General features: G+C 38.3%; 1 protein-coding gene across 1 annotated transcript in view; it reads right to left on the bottom strand.

Annotated features, from left to right (window-relative positions):
* Positions 1-20,267, bottom strand: part of ELP2 (elongator acetyltransferase complex subunit 2) — a gene marked incomplete at its 5' end in the record, with an annotated part of 63,175 nt that overhangs the window by 39,303 nt on the left and 3,605 nt on the right. The window contains 11 exons of the mRNA XM_083360641.1: positions 1,104-1,292; positions 3,307-3,456; positions 4,413-4,544; positions 5,858-5,958; positions 6,511-6,606; positions 7,433-7,576; positions 8,031-8,097; positions 11,013-11,077; positions 12,544-12,621; positions 14,359-14,515; positions 17,417-17,487. Of these exons, the coding sequence (XP_083216767.1) occupies positions 1,104-1,292; positions 3,307-3,456; positions 4,413-4,544; positions 5,858-5,958; positions 6,511-6,606; positions 7,433-7,576; positions 8,031-8,097; positions 11,013-11,077; positions 12,544-12,621; positions 14,359-14,515; positions 17,417-17,487 (1,250 nt within the window). The remainder of the gene's footprint in view (positions 1-1,103; positions 1,293-3,306; positions 3,457-4,412; positions 4,545-5,857; positions 5,959-6,510; positions 6,607-7,432; positions 7,577-8,030; positions 8,098-11,012; positions 11,078-12,543; positions 12,622-14,358; positions 14,516-17,416; positions 17,488-20,267) is intronic.

Raw genomic sequence — 20,267 nt, 5'->3', positions numbered from 1 at the left:
GACCAATGCAATCCCCTAGCCTACAAAATAAGACCCAGATCAGGAAACTGACTCTACAGGAAGACTTGAACTAGGGCAGGGGTGTCAAACTCAATTTCATTGAGGGCCGCATCAGCATTGCGGTTGCCCTCAGGGGGCCGGGTGGGTATGGCCAGGGTGGGCGTGGCCTACTGGGTGGGCGTGGCTAGAGTCCGTATGGCCTACTGGGTGGGCATGGCCAGCTCTACATCGTTCACATCAAGGGTGCCTATGGGGGCCTGGGCAGGAGTGGGACAGATCTGAGGGTCTCGGGCAGAAGGAGGGTCTCTGGGCCAGGGCCAAGGCAGTGGGGACCGTTCCCTCCCTGTTTCCAGGATGGCTTCGCGGGCCACATGAAACCACTTCGCGGGCTGCATTCGGCCCCCGGGCCTTGTGTTTGACATGTCTGAACTAGGGTATACTTCTAGAACACAGAGCAAGACCAGAATATAATTCTAGTCCTCCTTGTGAAGTTAATTTCTTAACCAGATCTATTTCACTGGACTGGCTGTGACATTAATTCTCTCCATGCCATTTTTGGTCCCTTCTGTTAAAATTAAAAGTAGGGAAAGAGAGACAAAGGCTTCTTCTTCGCATCCTTATTTTTAAGCTCTGTCTCCAAGTCCCCCCAAGTTACCTAAAACTTCTTTTGTTCTATTTTTGGCTTCTGGAAAGTTTCAGTAGCAGCACTGAGAACAGGGAGCTTTTTGGAGGCAAGCTACCGCTGTGTCCATTTGTACAAATGGATAGTAACCCTCCAATCAGACCTGAATTATTCATCATGGGTGTGGGTTGACTCATACAGGCACCTTGCCCTTCTCCCAAAAAATGCAACCTGGAAAATATTAATCCTATTCTCTCCAACGATACCATAACATTCTCAAATGGCCTACAGAAGGTCAGGAGGCTTCTTTATAGCCCCTGACCACTCAAACCTCAACCCATCCTTGAAGTAAAGAATATATGAGTTCATTCAACATTTCTGTAATATGTTTAAAAAATGTGCTCAGATTCAAATGAGAGATGCAAACATACAAAGTAGCAAATGGTAGTTTTCTTTTAAAGCAGCCGAGTACATAACTTACACCACAATATAATTTCTCCAGAGATATTCCACAAATACTGCCGAAGTTCTCGATGAAATTTCTAGGCGCAGTAAACACACGAAGCACTTTCTCATCTGCTCCAGATACGAACTGAAACCGTGCTGTCAGGGCTATGCACTGCATATCGTACCCATGGACTTGGGGTCTTGCTATTTCATGCCATGACACCTAGTAAAAGGACCACTGCGTTTATACTAGCACCAATCTTAGAATCTATAGGACAAGTTAACATTTTAAGCTCTATTCATGTATTGACAATTTTAGAATTACAGTTTGCTGAAAATAAGCATTCAGTTCATTTCCCACAAAAATGCATTCCCGCCTCTATTCAGATCTCATTGGAAATGACAGGAATCTTCTTTCATTAATAAATAATTGACAAACAATGCTGACTAGTCCAATACCTGACAGAGAGGGACCAACATCCTATCCTGGTTCAAAATACAACTTTGTTCCCCAGTTTGGCCTCCCCCTGAATTTTATTTTAACAATCTTTATTCCTCACTGGAAACAGAAGATAATCAACATTACATTGCACCTATAATGATATAATTAAGTATAATTATAGATCTTATTTTTAAATGATTAATTTTAATATGAAATTCTAAATATTTATACTCGTATGATATTGTCATAACACCATAGTAGCTAACTACTGATCAATAAAAATATAATATGCATAAATTTTAGGAGAGTTTAAGAAATGTTAAGAGGAGCTATTGTTCAGATTACATATTCTGTTGGAAAAAATTATTTGTTTTAAAACTTGGCTGTAAAAATCCTAACAACTTTCAGAATTTAAAATTTCTTTATCTGTTTGCTACCATTCAGTGGTCATCCAGAGTTTTGCAGTTCAGCTATGGTAGCCCTAATCTATCTACAAGAGCTGTGCCCAAAACAAGAACATTGTGGCTAGTAAGTTTAGCATAATAATATCTTGGTTGTTCTGGGTTTTGGCATTCTTATGGGACAAGTAGGGCAAGCTTAGAGTACCCTTCCCATCTTCCTCTGCAGGGTCCATGCACCAGTTTGGCCACCCATCTTCCTAGTGTTTCCTTTTGCTAAGCTTCCTTTGTTTCCGATCAATCTTGAATTCAAGCTTAAAATATCTAACCAATCTAACCAGTCCACCTACCCTTTCTCTAATATCAATCTTAGCTATGGTAACTAAGCAGATCTGGAAAAGAAAGGTCCTGCAAAGATCAGAAGGAGCAGATTTGATAATGTTGTATTTGAACCAGCGGACTAGTCATAATACTTTTATGTGATTAAAAAATATATGGTGACAGTAGAATAGCTAGCTGGCCTCCCTGCCCTTCCCCCCCCAATTTTCCCAAGGTCCATCGTTCCCTGTCTTTGCCTTTTTTTCCCCGTTCTGCCTGAACACCTGAGTTTTAGGTCAACATTCAGATCAAACATGCATGTTGTCAAGTCTGAATAGGCAGAGCAGAGCAGAAAATCAACTCCACAGTCAAGAGTAGAAACTACAGTTAGTCCTTGACTTACAACCACAATTGAGCCCAAAAGGTCTGTTGCTAAGCGAGACAGTTGTTAAGTGAATTCTGCCCCCTTTTATGACTTTTCTTGCCACGGTTGTTTAGCGAATCACTGCAATTGTTAAGTTAGTAGCATGTTTGTTAAGCGAATCTGACTTCCTCAATGACTTTGCTTGTTAGGCCATATGTTACATTACCCCAGGACCCTGCAACTTTCATAAACACGAGTCAGTTGCCAAGCATCTGAATTTTGATCACATGAGCGTGGGGCTGCTGCAATGGTCGCTGCGTGTGGAAAACAGTCATAAGTCACTTTTTTCAGTACCATTGTAACTTTGAACAGTCACTAAATGAACTGCTGTAAGTCGAGAACTACCTGGATATTGAGATAGGCTATAAAAACAGAATCCTCTATGTCGGACTACACTATCCTTCCACTCCTTCCTCCAGTGAATCAGGGAGCAGTTTACCTGAGCTGCTTCTGATTATTATCTTACTTCCTGAGGCTTAAAGAACATTTTAGTCCTCTTTGTCTAGGTACAGTTAATTGTTCTTACCTATTTGGTAAATGTCACGTCCCTTACTCTCTCCGTGCCCAGAATAAATACTCATATTTCTGTCTGGAAATGGACAATCTGAAACTAGGTATTCCACCCACATAATTTCACAAGCTAGGAAAAACATACCTCCGAGTTGCTCTCTCTTTTCCATGGAGCAAATATCCTTGTGGTTTGGTCAGAACCGACAGAAATTATAAAGTCTCCCTCTGGATCCCACTTCACATCTTGGACACAATTAAAATGCCCTGAAATCATCACTTCTGGAGTCCATTCGCTCTGTTAAATCAAAAACATTTATACTGTAATCCTTGAATGAGGTAAAAGTTGTTGGATATAAAGTAATCCTCTTCACTTAAAAAAAAACTATATCGAAAGCTGAAAATCAATGGAAGCTTTATTTATCTGATTTACATTGCAACTTTAATTCTGGAGCTCAAGGTTGTATTCCTGACACTTCTTCTTCCTATTTTTCCCCCAAAACAACCCTGTAAAGCAAATTGAGCTAAGAAAGTACGACTGATCCAAAAAACTCAACCAACAACCTTCTGTGGTTGAAGGGTAAACTTCACCCTGAATATTCTTACTCCTTAAGCACTACAGCACATTGACTTAACGAAACATAATGGCCAATGAGGGATGGCAGAATATAATGACTATAAAGGACAAAGAACATTAAGTGTCATTTTTTGAACGATAAAATATTCTGGTTATTTTCTAATGTTTACAACAAAGGAAATAGACACTTTTAAGTTGTCTGCCTTTAGAAGCTCAGCCCAAATCTTCCAATAGCCTTGGGGCTTTCAGCTATAGAATCATAAGCAATAATTTGGAAACAGGGAGTATCCAATGGCGCAGCAATGTTCAAGCGGAACATGATGAATCCAGATCTGAATCCTGTAATAAACACAAAATGTCTCTGTCACAGACCTGGGAAAGCCCGGCTATAAAAGGAGATCATCCTGGGCCCGATAGATAAAAGATGATTGACCCCCAAAAATCACTTCACATAACCATCTGTTTTTCCCACAAAGGAAAAACATAATCCTAATTATCCAAACTGACTCAACTGAACTTGTTTGCTATTCATTACAGCTCAGAAAGGGGAAAAAACCCCTCCTCAATTTATAAAAGGTATTTAAAAATATACAACTTGGCTGTATGGAATGAGCCATTTCTTCCTATATAAAGATATTCCATGTATGCTTTGGTGACAGAAATAAATTCTCCCTTACCTTGTCTGCAGAAGTCTGTTTCCAAAGATGAAGGGCTCCATGGAAAGCATGAGCAAGAATCATTGATCCGTCTCGGCTGAACTGACAGTCAAAAAATCCAAGCGTATTTCCTCCCACTTCTCCTATTCGGACCTTTTGAAAAAGTAAGAAATATTATGCATGAATGCATGTGCCTTCCCCCTGCTAATTAAAGACGGTGAGCAAAAGACAAATGATTTAGACTTACACCAAAAGTGAAGTTAAAACAATGTCATTCTAGATGTATTCAAATGTTATGCACAATTAAAAATGTAACACAGACTTTTTTGAAAATAGATTTGCAAGATAGTTTGCAAGTTCGTATAAAATGAATAATTGTTTTGATAGAGATATGTTTCCGGGGGGGGGGGAGGCGCGGATCAAATGCTACAATATAAAAAGTAATATAAATATTACTGCAATATAAATGCAATAAAATATAAATATAATCAACCTCTAAAAATTATTTCACATATATTGTATTGAAAGCAGTTATTTTTAAATGCTTGGTTTACATGCCAAACTCAAAGGCAGCATGCAATGTAAAAAGTGTTTATTCAAACTCTGCGTAATCAACCAAAACTGATTTCCCGCAAAATAATTGTTAAATCTCAATTCAGTTCCACCCCTCCCCTATCCAGTGTAGATTCTGTTCCCATGTTTAATCCATGCCAGATTTTCCCGTGACTATGGTTGGCTAACCCAATTTCAACAAAAGTTCCAATCTCCAGTTTAAAAGGAACTTCTATTTGTACCTAGGGTCATGCAATTCAAGACTGTGGTTAATGCCAGGCAGGGCAATCACTTTAGAAAGGAAACAAATGAAGCCCGGGTCACAATTTGCAATTTTTATTAAGGATAAGATGTCGCAATGGGCAGTAACTGGCTTAAAAAAAAGTAAATGAATTTATTAGGCTCTATTTATTCTGACAGTGAATTGCCTCCATGAACAGAAGGAGCATTCAATTGAATACTGTCTAGAGACACTGTCCAGATACTATCTAGAAATAGTATATTTAGAAAAGTATTGCATTCATTTTAAAATAACAGCACCTAATTTTTTTAATCATAATAACCAAAAGGAAAACATGAGAGTCTTAATATTTATTTTTATACGATTCCATTTAAATCCAGATGATTTAAAGCATCAAATTTAAATCATGAATTTGAAGGAGAAAACCTTCAGTGCAGAATGTTCCTACATTTTATTCCCCATCCAAAACCCAAATGAACACTTCAGTTATTATTTTAAGGGGGATTCAATTTATTGATGTTCTAAATATCGAAACATGGCTTCTCTTTGCCTATCCACTGGACAAAAAAAATTAAAATATTTCCTGCCTAAAATCTTTTTGAGAATTGGGATTTAGCTCTATATTTCTTTTACTTTGATGAGACAAACAGGGGAAATGAAAAACCACATCTACCTGTTCCAACCACATTCCAGATTCATCATCCGGAGACCACAGGATCACTGTTTTGTCCATTGAAGCAGACAGTAACCTCATAGGCTGTTCCATCCTGCCATCTACAGTATCAGGAAAAAATATCCCCATGTTTTCATTCAGTTTTGTCAAGTACAGTGTTGTTGTTTTTAAACCCATCTGAAGGAAAGTTTAAAGAGGAACTTTACGAGAACGGCACACAAAACAACTAAACATGGCTGAAGTCAGAAGAAAAGTCACAATTTACAATGTCCTCAAAGGTGTGCAGGGACAAAAATCTTATTAATTGAATCCTGGATACTATGACTCTTCAGTGCCTATTTTACAGGTTTATGTTTACGGATTTAATCAAACTGCACAATATTTAGCTTCAGTCCTTAAGAGAAGAAAAAAGTCTTGCCCAAAGGATCAAAAATTACTGTCTCTTTCTTGTAATTGTATGCTAACAGATGCAAACCAAATGATTTATACTTCCCAATCTCTGGTGCACAACACATTTTTTTTCACCCGACCTATCACACATTTCAAATTTTCCATGCTTTGAGAAAGGAGGGGTAACTGAGCATGGAGCTCTCCATTCCACATTCCTTGTCATCTCTGTCAGTAATCCAAATTGGAAACTACATACTTCTTACCTTTGAAATATGGTGGCTGCCAATGAACACCATATACCCAGTTTTCGTGGCCAGCTAGCACTGAGTCCAAGCTAACTGCAAAGGATATATCTACACCTATCACAAAACAAAAAAAGTGAAAAACCGAATGAAAAAAAAATCCAGCCTGTTTTTAAAACAGCCAAGCTTACCTTCTTTACTATTTGAAACTAGATGTACCAGGGTAATAGCTTTCTGTCAGAGAGTTCCCACATTGCACGTTCAAAGAGAATTCTGTTACGTGTGTTGAAATCAATCAAAATGGAAAGCAAATGTCAAAGAGTAAATTAATTGTCAAGACTTATCTAGCCATTGTATGAATGATTCGACCTTACAAATAACTGTATGACAAAATTCATGACCCTGTGTCTATAAATTCATCTGTGGGGGAAAAAGATACGATGAGGACAGAAGACTTCTGTACATCCAAGGTGCTGGATGCAAATACATGTTTTCCAAATACTGTAGATAAAATGTAACATACCAGTAATGTAGGGGAAAAAATTCACTATATTCAGTTGGATGCAATAATTTCTATTCCATTTATAGAATAGAGAGGGCTGTAAAACACTGTGAAGCGGTATGTAAGTCTAAGTGCTATTGCTATATTAATGTAAAGAATGTAAATGCATATTAATATAAAGAATACATCAGACAAAATTAAATTCACGTCTAAAAACATATACATACACAGACACACACACAAACACACAATGTGTGCGTGTGTGTGTGTCATGGGGGCATCAATCAAGTTAATTGAAAGAAAACACAGTGAAGCCCTTGTTTCAGCTAATTAATAGCACATTCTTTAATAATGCATTAGATAAGAATGACATCTTATCTTTTATTTAACCATGCAGAAAACATTTTTATAGAAAAATCCAATATAAAAGAACAGATTTACCATCATTATTTTTTATGGTGAAAACATTCTCCTTCAATCTAATAGTGTCCTCATCTTGGATTTCTCCAAACAATGAAGTTGCATGCATCTTCCAGATTCTTATCAGACAATCCTGAGCACAGCTTGCCAAGTACAGATCTCCAGCTTAAAAAAAGTTAAACCAGTCATCAAAGAAAGAGTTTAAGATGGAAATTCAGTGCCCCAAAGAAATCAATACATACAATGCTTAGTTTATAAACTAAACTGGAACTTTCCTTTTTGCAATGGTTCATGTCTCTAAATTAAATTATGTTATTATTTTAACTGCAATACTAGGAAGCGTCTATTACCCTTCAAGTCTCATGAGCTTCTGGGGGGAGGGAGGGGAGAGAGGGAGATCATACCTTTAAATGGAGAAAAAGCATAACTATTTATTGTACAAACTATAATAATTGTGTTCTGAAGTTACATGCAAGAGCAGAAGAAATATGGCAACATGCACAGAATTCAATTTCTCATCAGCATTATTTTAAAATATGTTAAGTGCCAGGCTTTTATGGCTGCAAAGCATGAGAAATGTCCGCCCGAAATCTCATAAGCCAGACTGAATGAGATTTACCACAAAATGCCCATTCAACTCCTCTTATCCAGTCTTCATGTCCATATAGTAGTAAAGATTTCTGAAACTGAAACAAACAAGCAACTCTCAATAGGCAACATAAACACATATTGCAATTTTCCACTGTGCAGTTTGGCGGTTCCTTAACATCCAATTTTGGTGCTTTTTGCAATCTTTCCTGGTTTATGACCATATACATCTCTATCATAGTAAATTCCTTACTGGATCACTGAAGATTTTTCAATCTCCGGGTCTCTCAAATGTATTGCAAGTCCAACTCCAAGGCTTTCATTCCTCATAAGAATTGGAACTCAAAGCAATCCTATCTATGCTCTATATAGCTTCATACAAGGTGTCAAGCTGAGAACCACTAGAAAGTGTGTAGCACAACCTTGTTTTGCAACGGTTTGAATTCTGACTAGCACTCACTTCTATCCTGTATTGCTATAGCTGCCTGTGATTCCTGGGCAGTTGCCCATACGCATCCAAGCTCAATTCAAAATGAAAATACTACAGGTGAAACTCAAAAAATTAGAATATCGTGCAAAAGTTCATTTATTTCAGTAATGCAACTTAAAAGGGGAAACTAATATATGAGATAGACTCATTACATGCAAAGCAAGATAGTTCAAGCCGTGATTTACCATAATTGTGATAATTATGGCTTACAGCTCATGAAAACCCCAAATCCACAATCTCAGAAAATTAGAATATTACATGCAATCAATAAAACAAGGAGTGTACATAGAACAATATTGGACCTCTGAAAAGTATAAGCATGCATATGTACTCAGTACTTGGTTTGGGCCCCTTTTGCCGCAATTACTGCCTAAGTGCGGCGTGGCATGGAAGCTATCAGCCTGTGGCACTGCTGAGGTGTTATGGAAGACCAGGATGCTTCAATAGCGGCCTTCAGCTCTTCTGCATTGTTCGGTCTCATGTCTCTCATCTTTCTCTTGGCAACGCCCCATAGATTCTCTGTGGGGTTCAGGTCAGGCAAGTTTGCTGGCCAATCAAGCACAGTAATCCCACGGTCACTGAACCGTTTTGGTGCTTTTGGCAGTGTGGGCAGGTGCCAAGTCCTTCTGGAAAATGAAGTCAGCATCCCCATAAAGCTCGTCTGCGGAAGGAAGCATGAAGTGCTCCAAAATCTCCTGGTAGACGGCTGCGTTGACCCTGGACTTAATGAAGCACAGTGGACCAACACCAGCAGATGACATGGCTCCCCAAATCAACACAGACTGTGGAAACTTCACACTGGACTTCAAGCATCTTGCAGTGTGTGCCTCTCCATTCTTCCTCCAGACTCTGGGTCCTTGGTTTCCAAATGAGATGCTAAAGTTGCTCTCATCAGAAAAGAGGACTTTGGACCACTGAGCAACAGACCAGGTCTGTTTTTCTTTAGCCCAGGTAAGATGCTTCTGACGTTTGTTGTTCAGGAGCGGCTTGACAAGAGGAATACGACATTTGAAGCCCATGTCCAGGATCTGTCTGTCTGTGGTGGCTCTTGATGCACTGACTCCAGCCTCAGTCCACTCCTTGTGAAAGTCCCCAACACTTTTGAATGGCCTTTTCCTGACAATCCTCTCCAGGCTGCGGTCATCCCTGCTGCTTGTGCACCTTTTTCTTCCACACTTTTCCCTTCCACATAACTTTCCATTAATGTGCTTTGATACAGCATTTTGGGAACATCTAACTTTTTTTGCAATTACCTTTTGAGGTTTTCCCTCCTTATGGAGGGTGTCAGTGATGGTTTTCTGCACAACTGTCAGGTCAGCAGTCTTCCCCATGATTGTGATTCCTACTGAACCAGACTGAGAGACCATTTAAAGGCTCAGGAACCCTTTGCAGGTGTTATGGCTTAATTAGCTGATTAGAGTGGGACACTTTGAGCCTAGAATATTCACAATATTCTAATTTACTGAGATTGTGGATTTGGGGTTTTCATGAGCTGTAAGCCATAATCATCACAATTATGACAAATCACGGCTTGAACTATCTTGCTTTGCATGTAATGAGTCTATCTCATATATTAGTTTCCCCTTTTAAGTTGCATTACTGAAATAAATGAACTTTTGCACGATATTCTAATTTTTCGAGTTTCACCTGTACAAGAACAGAAATGTAGCATTTTAAAATACTAAAGAACAGAAATCGGGTGAAGGAAGGAGCATATTGGCACACTTGACTTCTGCCAGGTGAGGGCAAATTCAGATGCCCAAAACTCCCAAAGAATTTATTGAGGTCACAGGAGAATTTTGCAAGGACCTTGCAGGCACTTTCATTCTGTGCTTTGCCTGCAAAGTGGAGATGACTGGCAGCTTTCCCCACCTCCTCAGAGGTTTAGTACCTTCCACTCAATGTATTCATGTGGGTGTGCCGAGGGCTCATCTCCCTTTTGCATGCAATTTAATATTGCTAAGGTCGCTCATTATTTGAGATAAAGTAGTATATCATCAATGTACTGATGATACCCTGCTGTACACACAGCCACTCTACCAGGCATGCTATCAAATTCTTGAACCAGTGCATGGAGACTATGAAATATTTTAAGCATCAAAATTGCCCAAATGCCTCAGGCCAATCTTTGACTGAAGTAGAGGACTAGAAATAAAGTGGGTTTCATTACATCTAACAAGGCCTTTAGACCCATTTTCTTCATTTCTCCAGCTTCTCCTCTGGAGAACAACAAACCTTAACTATTCAGCATTGAAATCCTAATAGATTAACCTGACATCAATAAATGAGCCTGCTTTGAAACAACTTTCTTTGAACATGGCTAATTGGTTATCAAAATGACACCTTCAATCAGCTGAAGACAGTTACTCTTCAGAAATATTGTCTCTAAAGTAGGGATTTCAAACTTCCCTGAACTTGAGATTGGGGAATTAAACAGGGTATAAATCTTGAAAACTTAAAAAGTTAAGAAATGAAACACCACGAAAGAAATTCTATAGACTATGAAGCAGAAACAATAGCTACCTCTCCAGCCTGTTGCACATATAAGTGAATTCTGCAGTCATCACCACCACAAGCCAGTACCAGTACTGAAATAAAAGATCATTGTTGTTTCAACTAAATGTAATGAAGCAAAAGAAAACAGAAACAAGATAAAAGCATTTATGGAAGAGGAGATGACAGCCACACTTTCCTAGGAGTAAATCCTATTTCATACTCTGTGGGATTTACTTCTGAGATAAGCATAAGCTTATATATAGTAACAAGACAATGACTGTACACCCACTAGGAACTTTCAGAGTCCCATATCTGAACCACGATGGCACCTTTGAAGTTCCCATTGAGTTTGGTGGGATATACTTCCAGGTATATGGGTCTGTGTGGTGCTATGGATTTAGTTCCAAAGAATTGCCTAGAGCAGACATGTCAAACTTGCGACGTCACATGACGTCGCGCAACATATCAGAACGGTTTTACCATTGCCGGCAATGGGATGGGCGTGACTTCCGGCTGATGCGCCCAACCCACGGGCCGGCAGTTTGACACCCCTGGCTTAGAACATACCAGAATTTGAAACTTGCACCTGGCTGTAGTTCTTTAAAGCACCCTTTTCTTTTCTGAGCATTGTACATATACCCATTAGGCAGCATTTTGGATTCAATTCCCAAAAGGAGCATTGGCATTTGCAGGTAGGATCGCTTTCTTTAAAGCACCTTCCTCTTTCCCCTGAACTGTGTGGCAGCTGTAGAGGACTGCTGTACAATGCTTGGAAAAGAAAAGGGTGCTTTAAAGAACTACAGCCAGGTACAAGTTTGAAATTCCGGTATGTTCTAAGCAATTCTTTGGAACTAAACCCATAGCACCACACAGACCCATATACCTGGAAGTATATTCCACCAAACTCAACAGAAACTTCAAAGGTACCATTGTTGTTCAAATATGGGATGCTGAAAGTTCCATGTCCTACTCCACCATTAAGCAGAAAAGCTCACTGCGTGACTCTGGGTCCACCATTCTCTTTCATTCTCTTTCCTATTACACAGCACTAACAGAAAGAATAACTATGCAATAATAATAGGAGGACAGAACACCAGGCAGGCTGCTTTGAGCTCTTGACGGGGAAGATGTAAATCCAATAAACAAGTAAAAATTACATTGTTATTAAACAGACCCAAGGAACTCAGTCTTAAAAAATAAAGAGTCAAATCACACAAAAGGTATAAGATACCTTTAAACTTAACAAACTTAATAAACTTAACAAACTAAAAATCTAATTCTTAGGGATTTTCCCCCAGCAACAACAATAGATCAAAGTATCTTGCTCTAAAGATATTTAACTATCTCATTTTAGTGTGACTTTAACAGTCTTTGAAAAAAGGAGGTGACAGGATACTTATCCAGTTAATTAGAATATGTGATGATCTGTGATTTCTAACTTAGTAATTTCTAGGATCGGATAGTAGAAAACTAGCTCTTAATAAAACAACATGTATATGCACTGGCAATACTAGGCATTTCTCGAAATGATTGAAAAAAATTACACAGCCGCTCTTACTGTCATTGCCTGGCAAGAAGGACAACGAAACATCCATAACAAATCCATTTCCAAACTTCAATGTCTGAAGGCACTTAACTAAGGAGAGAGGGGGAAAATAAAGTTGCATTATTCAGTGAACACTTAAGATACTTAATAAAAATATGGAAATTAGATACTAATTATTATATTTCAAATAAAAAATCTGTTTAATCCTGTGTAAAGTAACACCCTGCCTCCAGCTCCTTAAAACAGTTAAGATTTTCCCCATGATTGCACAGCTGCCATATGAGCCCTCAAAAAATGCATTTGGTTTCAGAAATTGCAGGCAGATCCTACACGAGTATCTTCCTGTGCTTTGAAGCACCTTTTTGCCTTTGAATCCAAAGTATTGCTCAGCTTTGCTAAGTGTAGTCATAAAGAAATTTAAAATTTACCCAAGATCAATGTAAGCGGTGATATCACCCAGAGAAAATCAACAACAGAGAAGTTGGTTTTACTCAAGAACAGATGATAAAAAGAAGTCAGAAGGCATCATAGGATTTTATGACAGCAACAGTCATAATCCTTATTATAAATATCATAATACAAATATATTTATTTCATTATTTATGCACAGTAGCTGATGTTTAAGAGATTTAATACTCTTGAACAACAATTGGACTGATGCTACCTTATTTTCTACACCTCCAACTCTTATAATGACAAAGATTAAAAGTGTACCATTTTTTTATTCATTATAACAAACAGCTTTCCAGACAAGAAGATCTGAAACTGGTTCATATGAATGTGTATGAGCTTTACTTGTTTATTCTTCGTATAATAATTAAGCTGTACTTCCATGGCATAACAAAAAAGAATAAAACAAACATGGAATGTATGTCAGCAAATCTGAAATACAGTCAAAATATGAAGTATCATGAACAAAGCACTAGCATCTGTTCTAATCCAGATGCTACAACCAGTAAAACGAAGATTATTGCAAAAAACAGGGAGGATCTCTGCCACAAGTGGCCTACCTTTTTGCAAGAAGCACAATTTAAAAATGGTAACCTCATCTATATATTCATGCATCTCTAACTGGTTGGAGATGGTGCTCGTCAGCCAAGCAATGCAGGGAGACTCATTGGGGGAAGGGGAGGGGGAGGATTTCACCTTTTCTTCTCTCCAAAATCATAATGAATTGCCAGCTGCTATCTTGCTTCAAGTCCACACAAAGTCAAATAAGTTGATAGGAGGTCTTTGGGCTAGTGCAGAGTTCTCCAACCTTTCCGGCTTGGGGAAACTGCAGGAGGGGAGAGGGGATGGTTCCGCGCGAGCAACAGGCAAGCATGCACAGTCTCAGCTAAATTTGCATGAGCAGTGGGTGTGCATACCTGCCCCTTGCGCAAAGGGAGTGTGCGCACATGCTCATCTGCTGTTCACGCAAGTGGGGATTCGCACAGGCTCGCCCACCACTTCCGTGGCCCAGTTCCGAATGGCTCAAAGGCTAGGAGGTGGGCCATAAGCCCAGGGGTTGTGGACCCCTGGGCTAGAGCCTTCTCTTAACTCAGGGGTGGGGAACCTTGGCTCTTTTATGACTTGTGGACTTCAACTCCCAGAATTCCTGAGCCAGGAATTCTGGGAGTTGAAGCCCACAAGTCATAAAAGAGCCAAGGTTCCCCACCCCTGTCTTAGCCTAATAAGGTAAGTGCAGTGAGTCACATTGGGTAGGATCAGGTGGAATATATTTCCCTCATACACAAAAAGTGAAGCCATCTGGAATATGGGGGCCTTTACCTAAGATATTCTTTGATACATGGTACCTCCACAGAGCAAAGGAAAAGGAACTTTTACCTTCTGTTCCTTGTCTGGACCAAATTTTGACAGTAGAATCTGAAGCTGCAGAAGCTATGAGTAAGCTTGATCCTACTGCGTTTTCATTTCTCATGTAAATGGCATCTAATGCACAAATTGCTTCGGTGTGACCTTCGAGGTGGACATCATTCACAAGCTTAAACAGAGAATTATAAAATTACACAGATGAACAACCCTGCAATTCAAGCTACACTGTCGTGCGATTGCACAATTTTCAACTTTGTACAGCCGTGGAAATAACTGGAATGTAATACAAGTGTAACAATGAAATTTGAGCAGGGAGAATAAGTAACTCTGCATGTATGTGCTCAGTTTTTGCACTTAATTAGAAGTCATGTACCCTACGCTATGGTCTTCCCAGTTGCAATGTATGGCAGTGAAAGTTGGACCATAAGAAAGGCCGAGCGCCAAAGAATCGAGGCCTTTGAGCTATGGTGCTGGAGAAGACTCCTGTGAGTCCCTTGGACTGCAAGGCGATCAAACCGGTCAGTCCTAGAGGAGATCAACCCTGACTGCTCTTTAGAAGGCCAGATCCTGAAGTTGAAACTCAAATACTTTGGCCACCTAATGAGAAGGAAGGACTCACTGGAGAAGAGCCTAATGCTGGGAAAGATTGAGGGCAAGAGAAGAAGGGGACGACAGAGAATGAGGTGGCTGGATGGAGTCACTGAAGCAGTAGGCATGAGCTTAAATGGATTCCAGAAGATGTTAGAGGACAGGAAGGCCTGGAGAAACATTGTCCATAGGGTCGCGATGGGTCGGACACGACTTCGCAGCTAACAACACCCTACGCAGCTTTGATCTGCAATTTAAGTTGGACTTTATATTAGACTTTGCTAGGGTAAAAACTGACATTTTGCTGTGCTCAAAAAACAAAAGGATATTTTTTTCAATACCTTTCTGTAGCTATTCTAAAAGTTTCGATAGCATATCAAATTAAAGGCAAGGAGAAAAGTAGCGCTGATTTCCTAATTAAAATAATCTCAGACCAAATGTTGGCTAAGTCATTTAACTTATCTTCAAAGAGTTTCCAAGGTGCCACTTAGATAAAATGTGCCTTTTTAAAATAAAAACTTATTTTAAAAAAACCTAAATACTTCTCATTAGTTAATGATGCACAGGATTGTGGGGTTTTTTAGTTGAGTGGTGCATGTAAAAAAAAATGCACAATATTTTTTCCAAACACATGTTAACCAATCACATAATTATTATGCTATCTAACAGTCATTAGAGTTGGGGGAAATCATAAACATGGAAGACAGCAGAAAATATTAAAAATGATTATGGAATATTTTTCATGTACATAAGAGTCATATCTCCAACATGTATCCTAATTTACAGTCTAAATGTTGGAGGTGTGGTAGTTTAGAAGCTACCTATTTTCACATGTGGTGGACTTGTAGAAATATAAAAGCTTTTTGGATTAAAATTTGGTGGAACATTCAAAAGATTTTTAAGAGAAAGATAAAGTTTTCCCCGCAATTGTTTTTATTGGGCATTGTTGTAGATTGTGATGTTAAAGAAACTAACTTGATGTTGAACATGATAACGGCAGCACGATTACTGGTGGGACAATATTGGAAGAAGGATAGTTTGCCCACTGTAGAAGAATGGGTGTTTAAAGTTTCGAATCTTGCAGAAATGTCTAAGATTTCTGCTTATCTAAAGGATCATTCACAGGAAAGATATATTTCAGTTTGGAGGAGATGGATAAATTATATTCAAAACAAATATGGGACTAAAAAGTACCATTTAGCTTATGAGTAGATTTTAGTGGGATATTGTTATTGGTACGTTGTTTGTAGTTATGTTAAAAGAGAGTTAAAGCACATTATGAATTTGGTTAATTGTATATTATGCATAATTTTTATTTAGAATATGATTATTGTAACTATAATCCTGTATTTAGCTCTGGGAAGGGGGGGGAAGTGGGTGGGTTTGGGGTGGGAGGGATTTGGGGATATATTGTAAAATTTTGTTTTTGTAAAACTCTTTAATAAAAAAAGAGTCATATCCTAACACCTAATCTTCATTCTCTAAAATAATTTCTAAAAACAAGGTAGGAAGTTTTTAAAATAATACTGTACCTAATTTGGATGCTTATGATTTCTATATACAGTGGACAACTCTTAATTCAAGGATGAGAATCTTTCTTCCTTCAGGGACCACTGATATTCATTTTAAAAAAAAAGGCAAAAGTTTGGACTTTCTCTCCTTGATTTACAGACTGGTGGCTTTGTCTCTGTCCTTTATTGGGCCTCAAAGTACAGGTACTCCTTGACTTACAACAGTCCCTTTAGTGACCATTCAAAGTTACAATGGCACTGGAAAAAGTGACTTACAACCATTTCCACAGTTACAACCTTTCCAGCATCCCCATGCTCATATGATCAAACTTCAGATGCTTGGCAACTGGTTCATATGTATGACTGTTGTTTTGTCCCACTTTTGGCAACCTTCTGACAAGCAAAATCAATGGGGAAGCCAGATTCACTTAACAACCAGGTTATTAACTTGTCAACTGCAGTGATTCATTTAACAACTGAGACATTAGACCAGTAATCATTTAGAAACTGTTCACAGTTACAACGGTGATGACAAAATTAACTTTTGAACCATTCCTCACACTTATGACATCTGCAGGTCTGTAAAGCAAAGGAATGCTTTAAGTAAGGTCCTAAGCAGAGCTGCGGTTTCACTTTGTGACCTTTCTGCTTAACAACCAAGTTGCCAGTCCCAATTGTGGAATTAAATGAGGGCTACTTGTATAACTGTATTTCATTTCATTGTGTTTCTCACGATGAAATAAAATTTGAACTTGGAGGATAGCAATAGATCTTTTTACTTTGTGCACACCGTATAATATAACACAATTGGAGCTCTATATCTTTCATAATACCACAACGGAGATAAAATCAGTTTAAGAAATTTAAGAAATTCTGGTTTGGTTTCGTCTCTTGCTCAACTGATTTTTCAAAAGTCATGTATACAAGGTATACAAGACATGGTCTTCACTTACCATGATATTTCTACATACCTTCTCATTTTGAATCTCCCAAAGAATAAGAACTCTGTCTGACCCGCCAGATATTAATTCCGTTTCATAAGCTATTATACAGAAGGATATAAAAAGATTTAATAATGCCGGTCAAAATTATTTTTCATGTACTACTCTGTATCTAAGCTGCTCTTTTTAAGAATAAAATGTATTTGTAAATAATGGTAGAACACAAGTTAGTTGTTTTTGCTTTATTTTTTCTTATCACTTCCAAAGGAAAAAAATAGGACTCTCACACTCTAAGGATAATAAATCAACATTTCCCAGCTTTATTCTCTGCAGAAAATTAATTCTCAAAACAGCTAGCCACTATATTTTATAGTCATGATACCTGGTAATTTTAAAATGAATCCAAGACATCTGGAGTCTAACAGATTGAGAAAGGCTATAATAAATCCTGAACAGAATCTCACAAATTTACTAGAATAAAATTTATTCATTCTGCTTTTCACTAAACAGATGAACTCATTCCTTTATATAGAAAAATATATACTATTTCAAAGTGCCTTGCTTAAAGTGCAGTGATTACTCACTGCAGACTTCCATTTCATGAACTATAGCAACACAAAAGTTGCTGTTTTCTCACAGCAACAACCCACCAAATGAAATGGAAGAAGAGATGCCAAAGACCACATCAGAGCTTCTAGAGCAGCTGGCCCCAACCTTCTCCAATTCTGTGGATGGGCCAGTGATTGGTGGCGGGGGGTGGGGCGGGGGTTGTTCTGCACAAGTGGCAGGCATGTGTGTGCACGCATGTGAGCAACACCATTTGCCCAAGTGGCGGGCTTCCCATTTGCGCAAATGGAATTTCGTGTACTCGCCTGTTCATCACTTGCGTAGTCCGGGGGCTGTGGACCCTTGTTCTAGAGCAGGGGTAGGCAACCTTGGCTCTATGACTCGTGGACTTCAACTCCCAGAATTCCTGAGCCAAGGAATTTTGGGAGTTGAAGTCCACGAGTCATAAAAAAGCCAAGGTTGCCTACCCCTGTTCTAGAGCATCAATATTGCCATCTGTTGGTGATTTGTAAAATTAGAGGCATTACTTTTCATTTAAGGTGTGTGTGTGTGTGTGTGTGTGTGTGTGTGTGTGTCGCACGCGCGCACGCGTGTACGTGTTTGGTATAGATTATAGTCTTCTCAGCAGATATTTTGTTTATTATGTAATAGATTTATATACATTAAATCAAATCAACTTACATCTTTTCCTCATTTTCCATTCATAAAAATGCTATTAATAGGAACAGATTCTTAGTTCTATTGGTTAAAAGCCTCTTAACTCCTAGCATCCTGGCACCCCAAGAATCACAAAATAGGTCTTTAGTGTTAAGCTGTTAAATGTAGCATTTTAACCCATTGCAGAATAGGTCATGTGAATTGAGAATTGCTATCTCCTCTGCAGGATTCCCTAAACTTTTTTACCTGACAGAACATTGAGAGCATACTTGGGGAATTCTTGCAAAATTTGGGGTGGTCTACATTCATACAATGGCTGCTGTGGACAATTTAACAAGTTACTAAGCACAGTTTTACTGGAACATTACTTCCATATAATCTATATTCCTTATTTTTTTAAACATATGTGTTGATTTATCATCCTAACTTTATTTTTATAAATAACTCAAGGCAATGAACATGCTTAATACTCCTTCCTTCTCCTATTTTCTCCATAATAACAACCCTGTAAGATGAGTTGGCCTAGTCACCCAGGTGGCTTTCATGCCTAAGATGGGACTAGAACTCATGATCTCGGGGTTTTTTGTCTAGCAAACTTTCTTGCCTTACACACTAAATCAAACTGGTTAACTAGAGATTACTTTCTATTTTCTGATTATTTTTCCATATTTCCAGGAAGGTCTACACATTTCCAGTTGAAGTACCGTATTTGGGCTTCAATTAACTGAATGTTCAAGAGACCATTTGAGGTCAAGAAGCACTACTAGAAATAAAAAATATCACTGGCAGCTTGTTTTGTAATATTTCATCACTCTTTTTCAATGAAAAAAAATCATATGGACAGGAACCTTGGCAGGTCTTCCTCAACATAAAACGGAAGGATTACCAAGTAGCTTGATTAAAAGTATTAAGGTCGAAGTATGGAGTTGATGTCAAATTCTTCTAGAATCAAACTAAATCATCAGTTTATTAATGAAGCCACTGAACACAGTAGAGAAGTAACTTCAGATATATAGAAGTATCATTCCAACTTCTAAATTTCTAAGAGGTTTCAAGGATTATTGGCCTAGAATAGATCTTGAAAAATGTATACACTTCAAGAATGCATTTTGAATGTACAAACGTCCAACAGAGGGCACTCATACAACAATACAATAACACTGTCTTTTATGGACTAAGGGAGTGAAGGGACATCAGATAAAGCTGTTAATGTAAATTTTAGATAACTGATAAATAAATGTTTTGGAAACAATAAGCTTTGATCATTATTTCAGAGTGCATTCAAAATGCATATTATGTCCAAGGTCAAATCAAGGCTTTCAGGCTGTCATTATAACCCAAATAATAATTTTGAGAACTTAACAGAACAGAAAAAAAATCTCTACTCTGTACTCAAAACTTATCCAATTAATTATGCATGTTTAAAATACTGAGTGTTACATAAATTCCATATGTTGGACCAGGACATTGGATAACCCAGTCTGGTGTTAATATTGAAATAATGTATTATGACCTGGTTTATGCTGTTTTATGATGTGCTTGTGTGTTTTTTTTATTATGCAAGCATCGTTGGCGTTGTCTCAAAGATCATATAGATTTTCTCCATGATGATCCATCCCTGCCCTTTCAGATCTTGTTTATTAGGTATTTTCTTCTA

This window comes from Vipera ursinii (assembly GCF_947247035.1).
Source record: "Vipera ursinii genome assembly, chromosome: 3".
In the NCBI taxonomy this organism is placed as follows: Eukaryota; Metazoa; Chordata; class Lepidosauria; order Squamata; family Viperidae; genus Vipera; species Vipera ursinii.
This window is presented reverse-complemented; position numbering and strand designations above follow the sequence as displayed.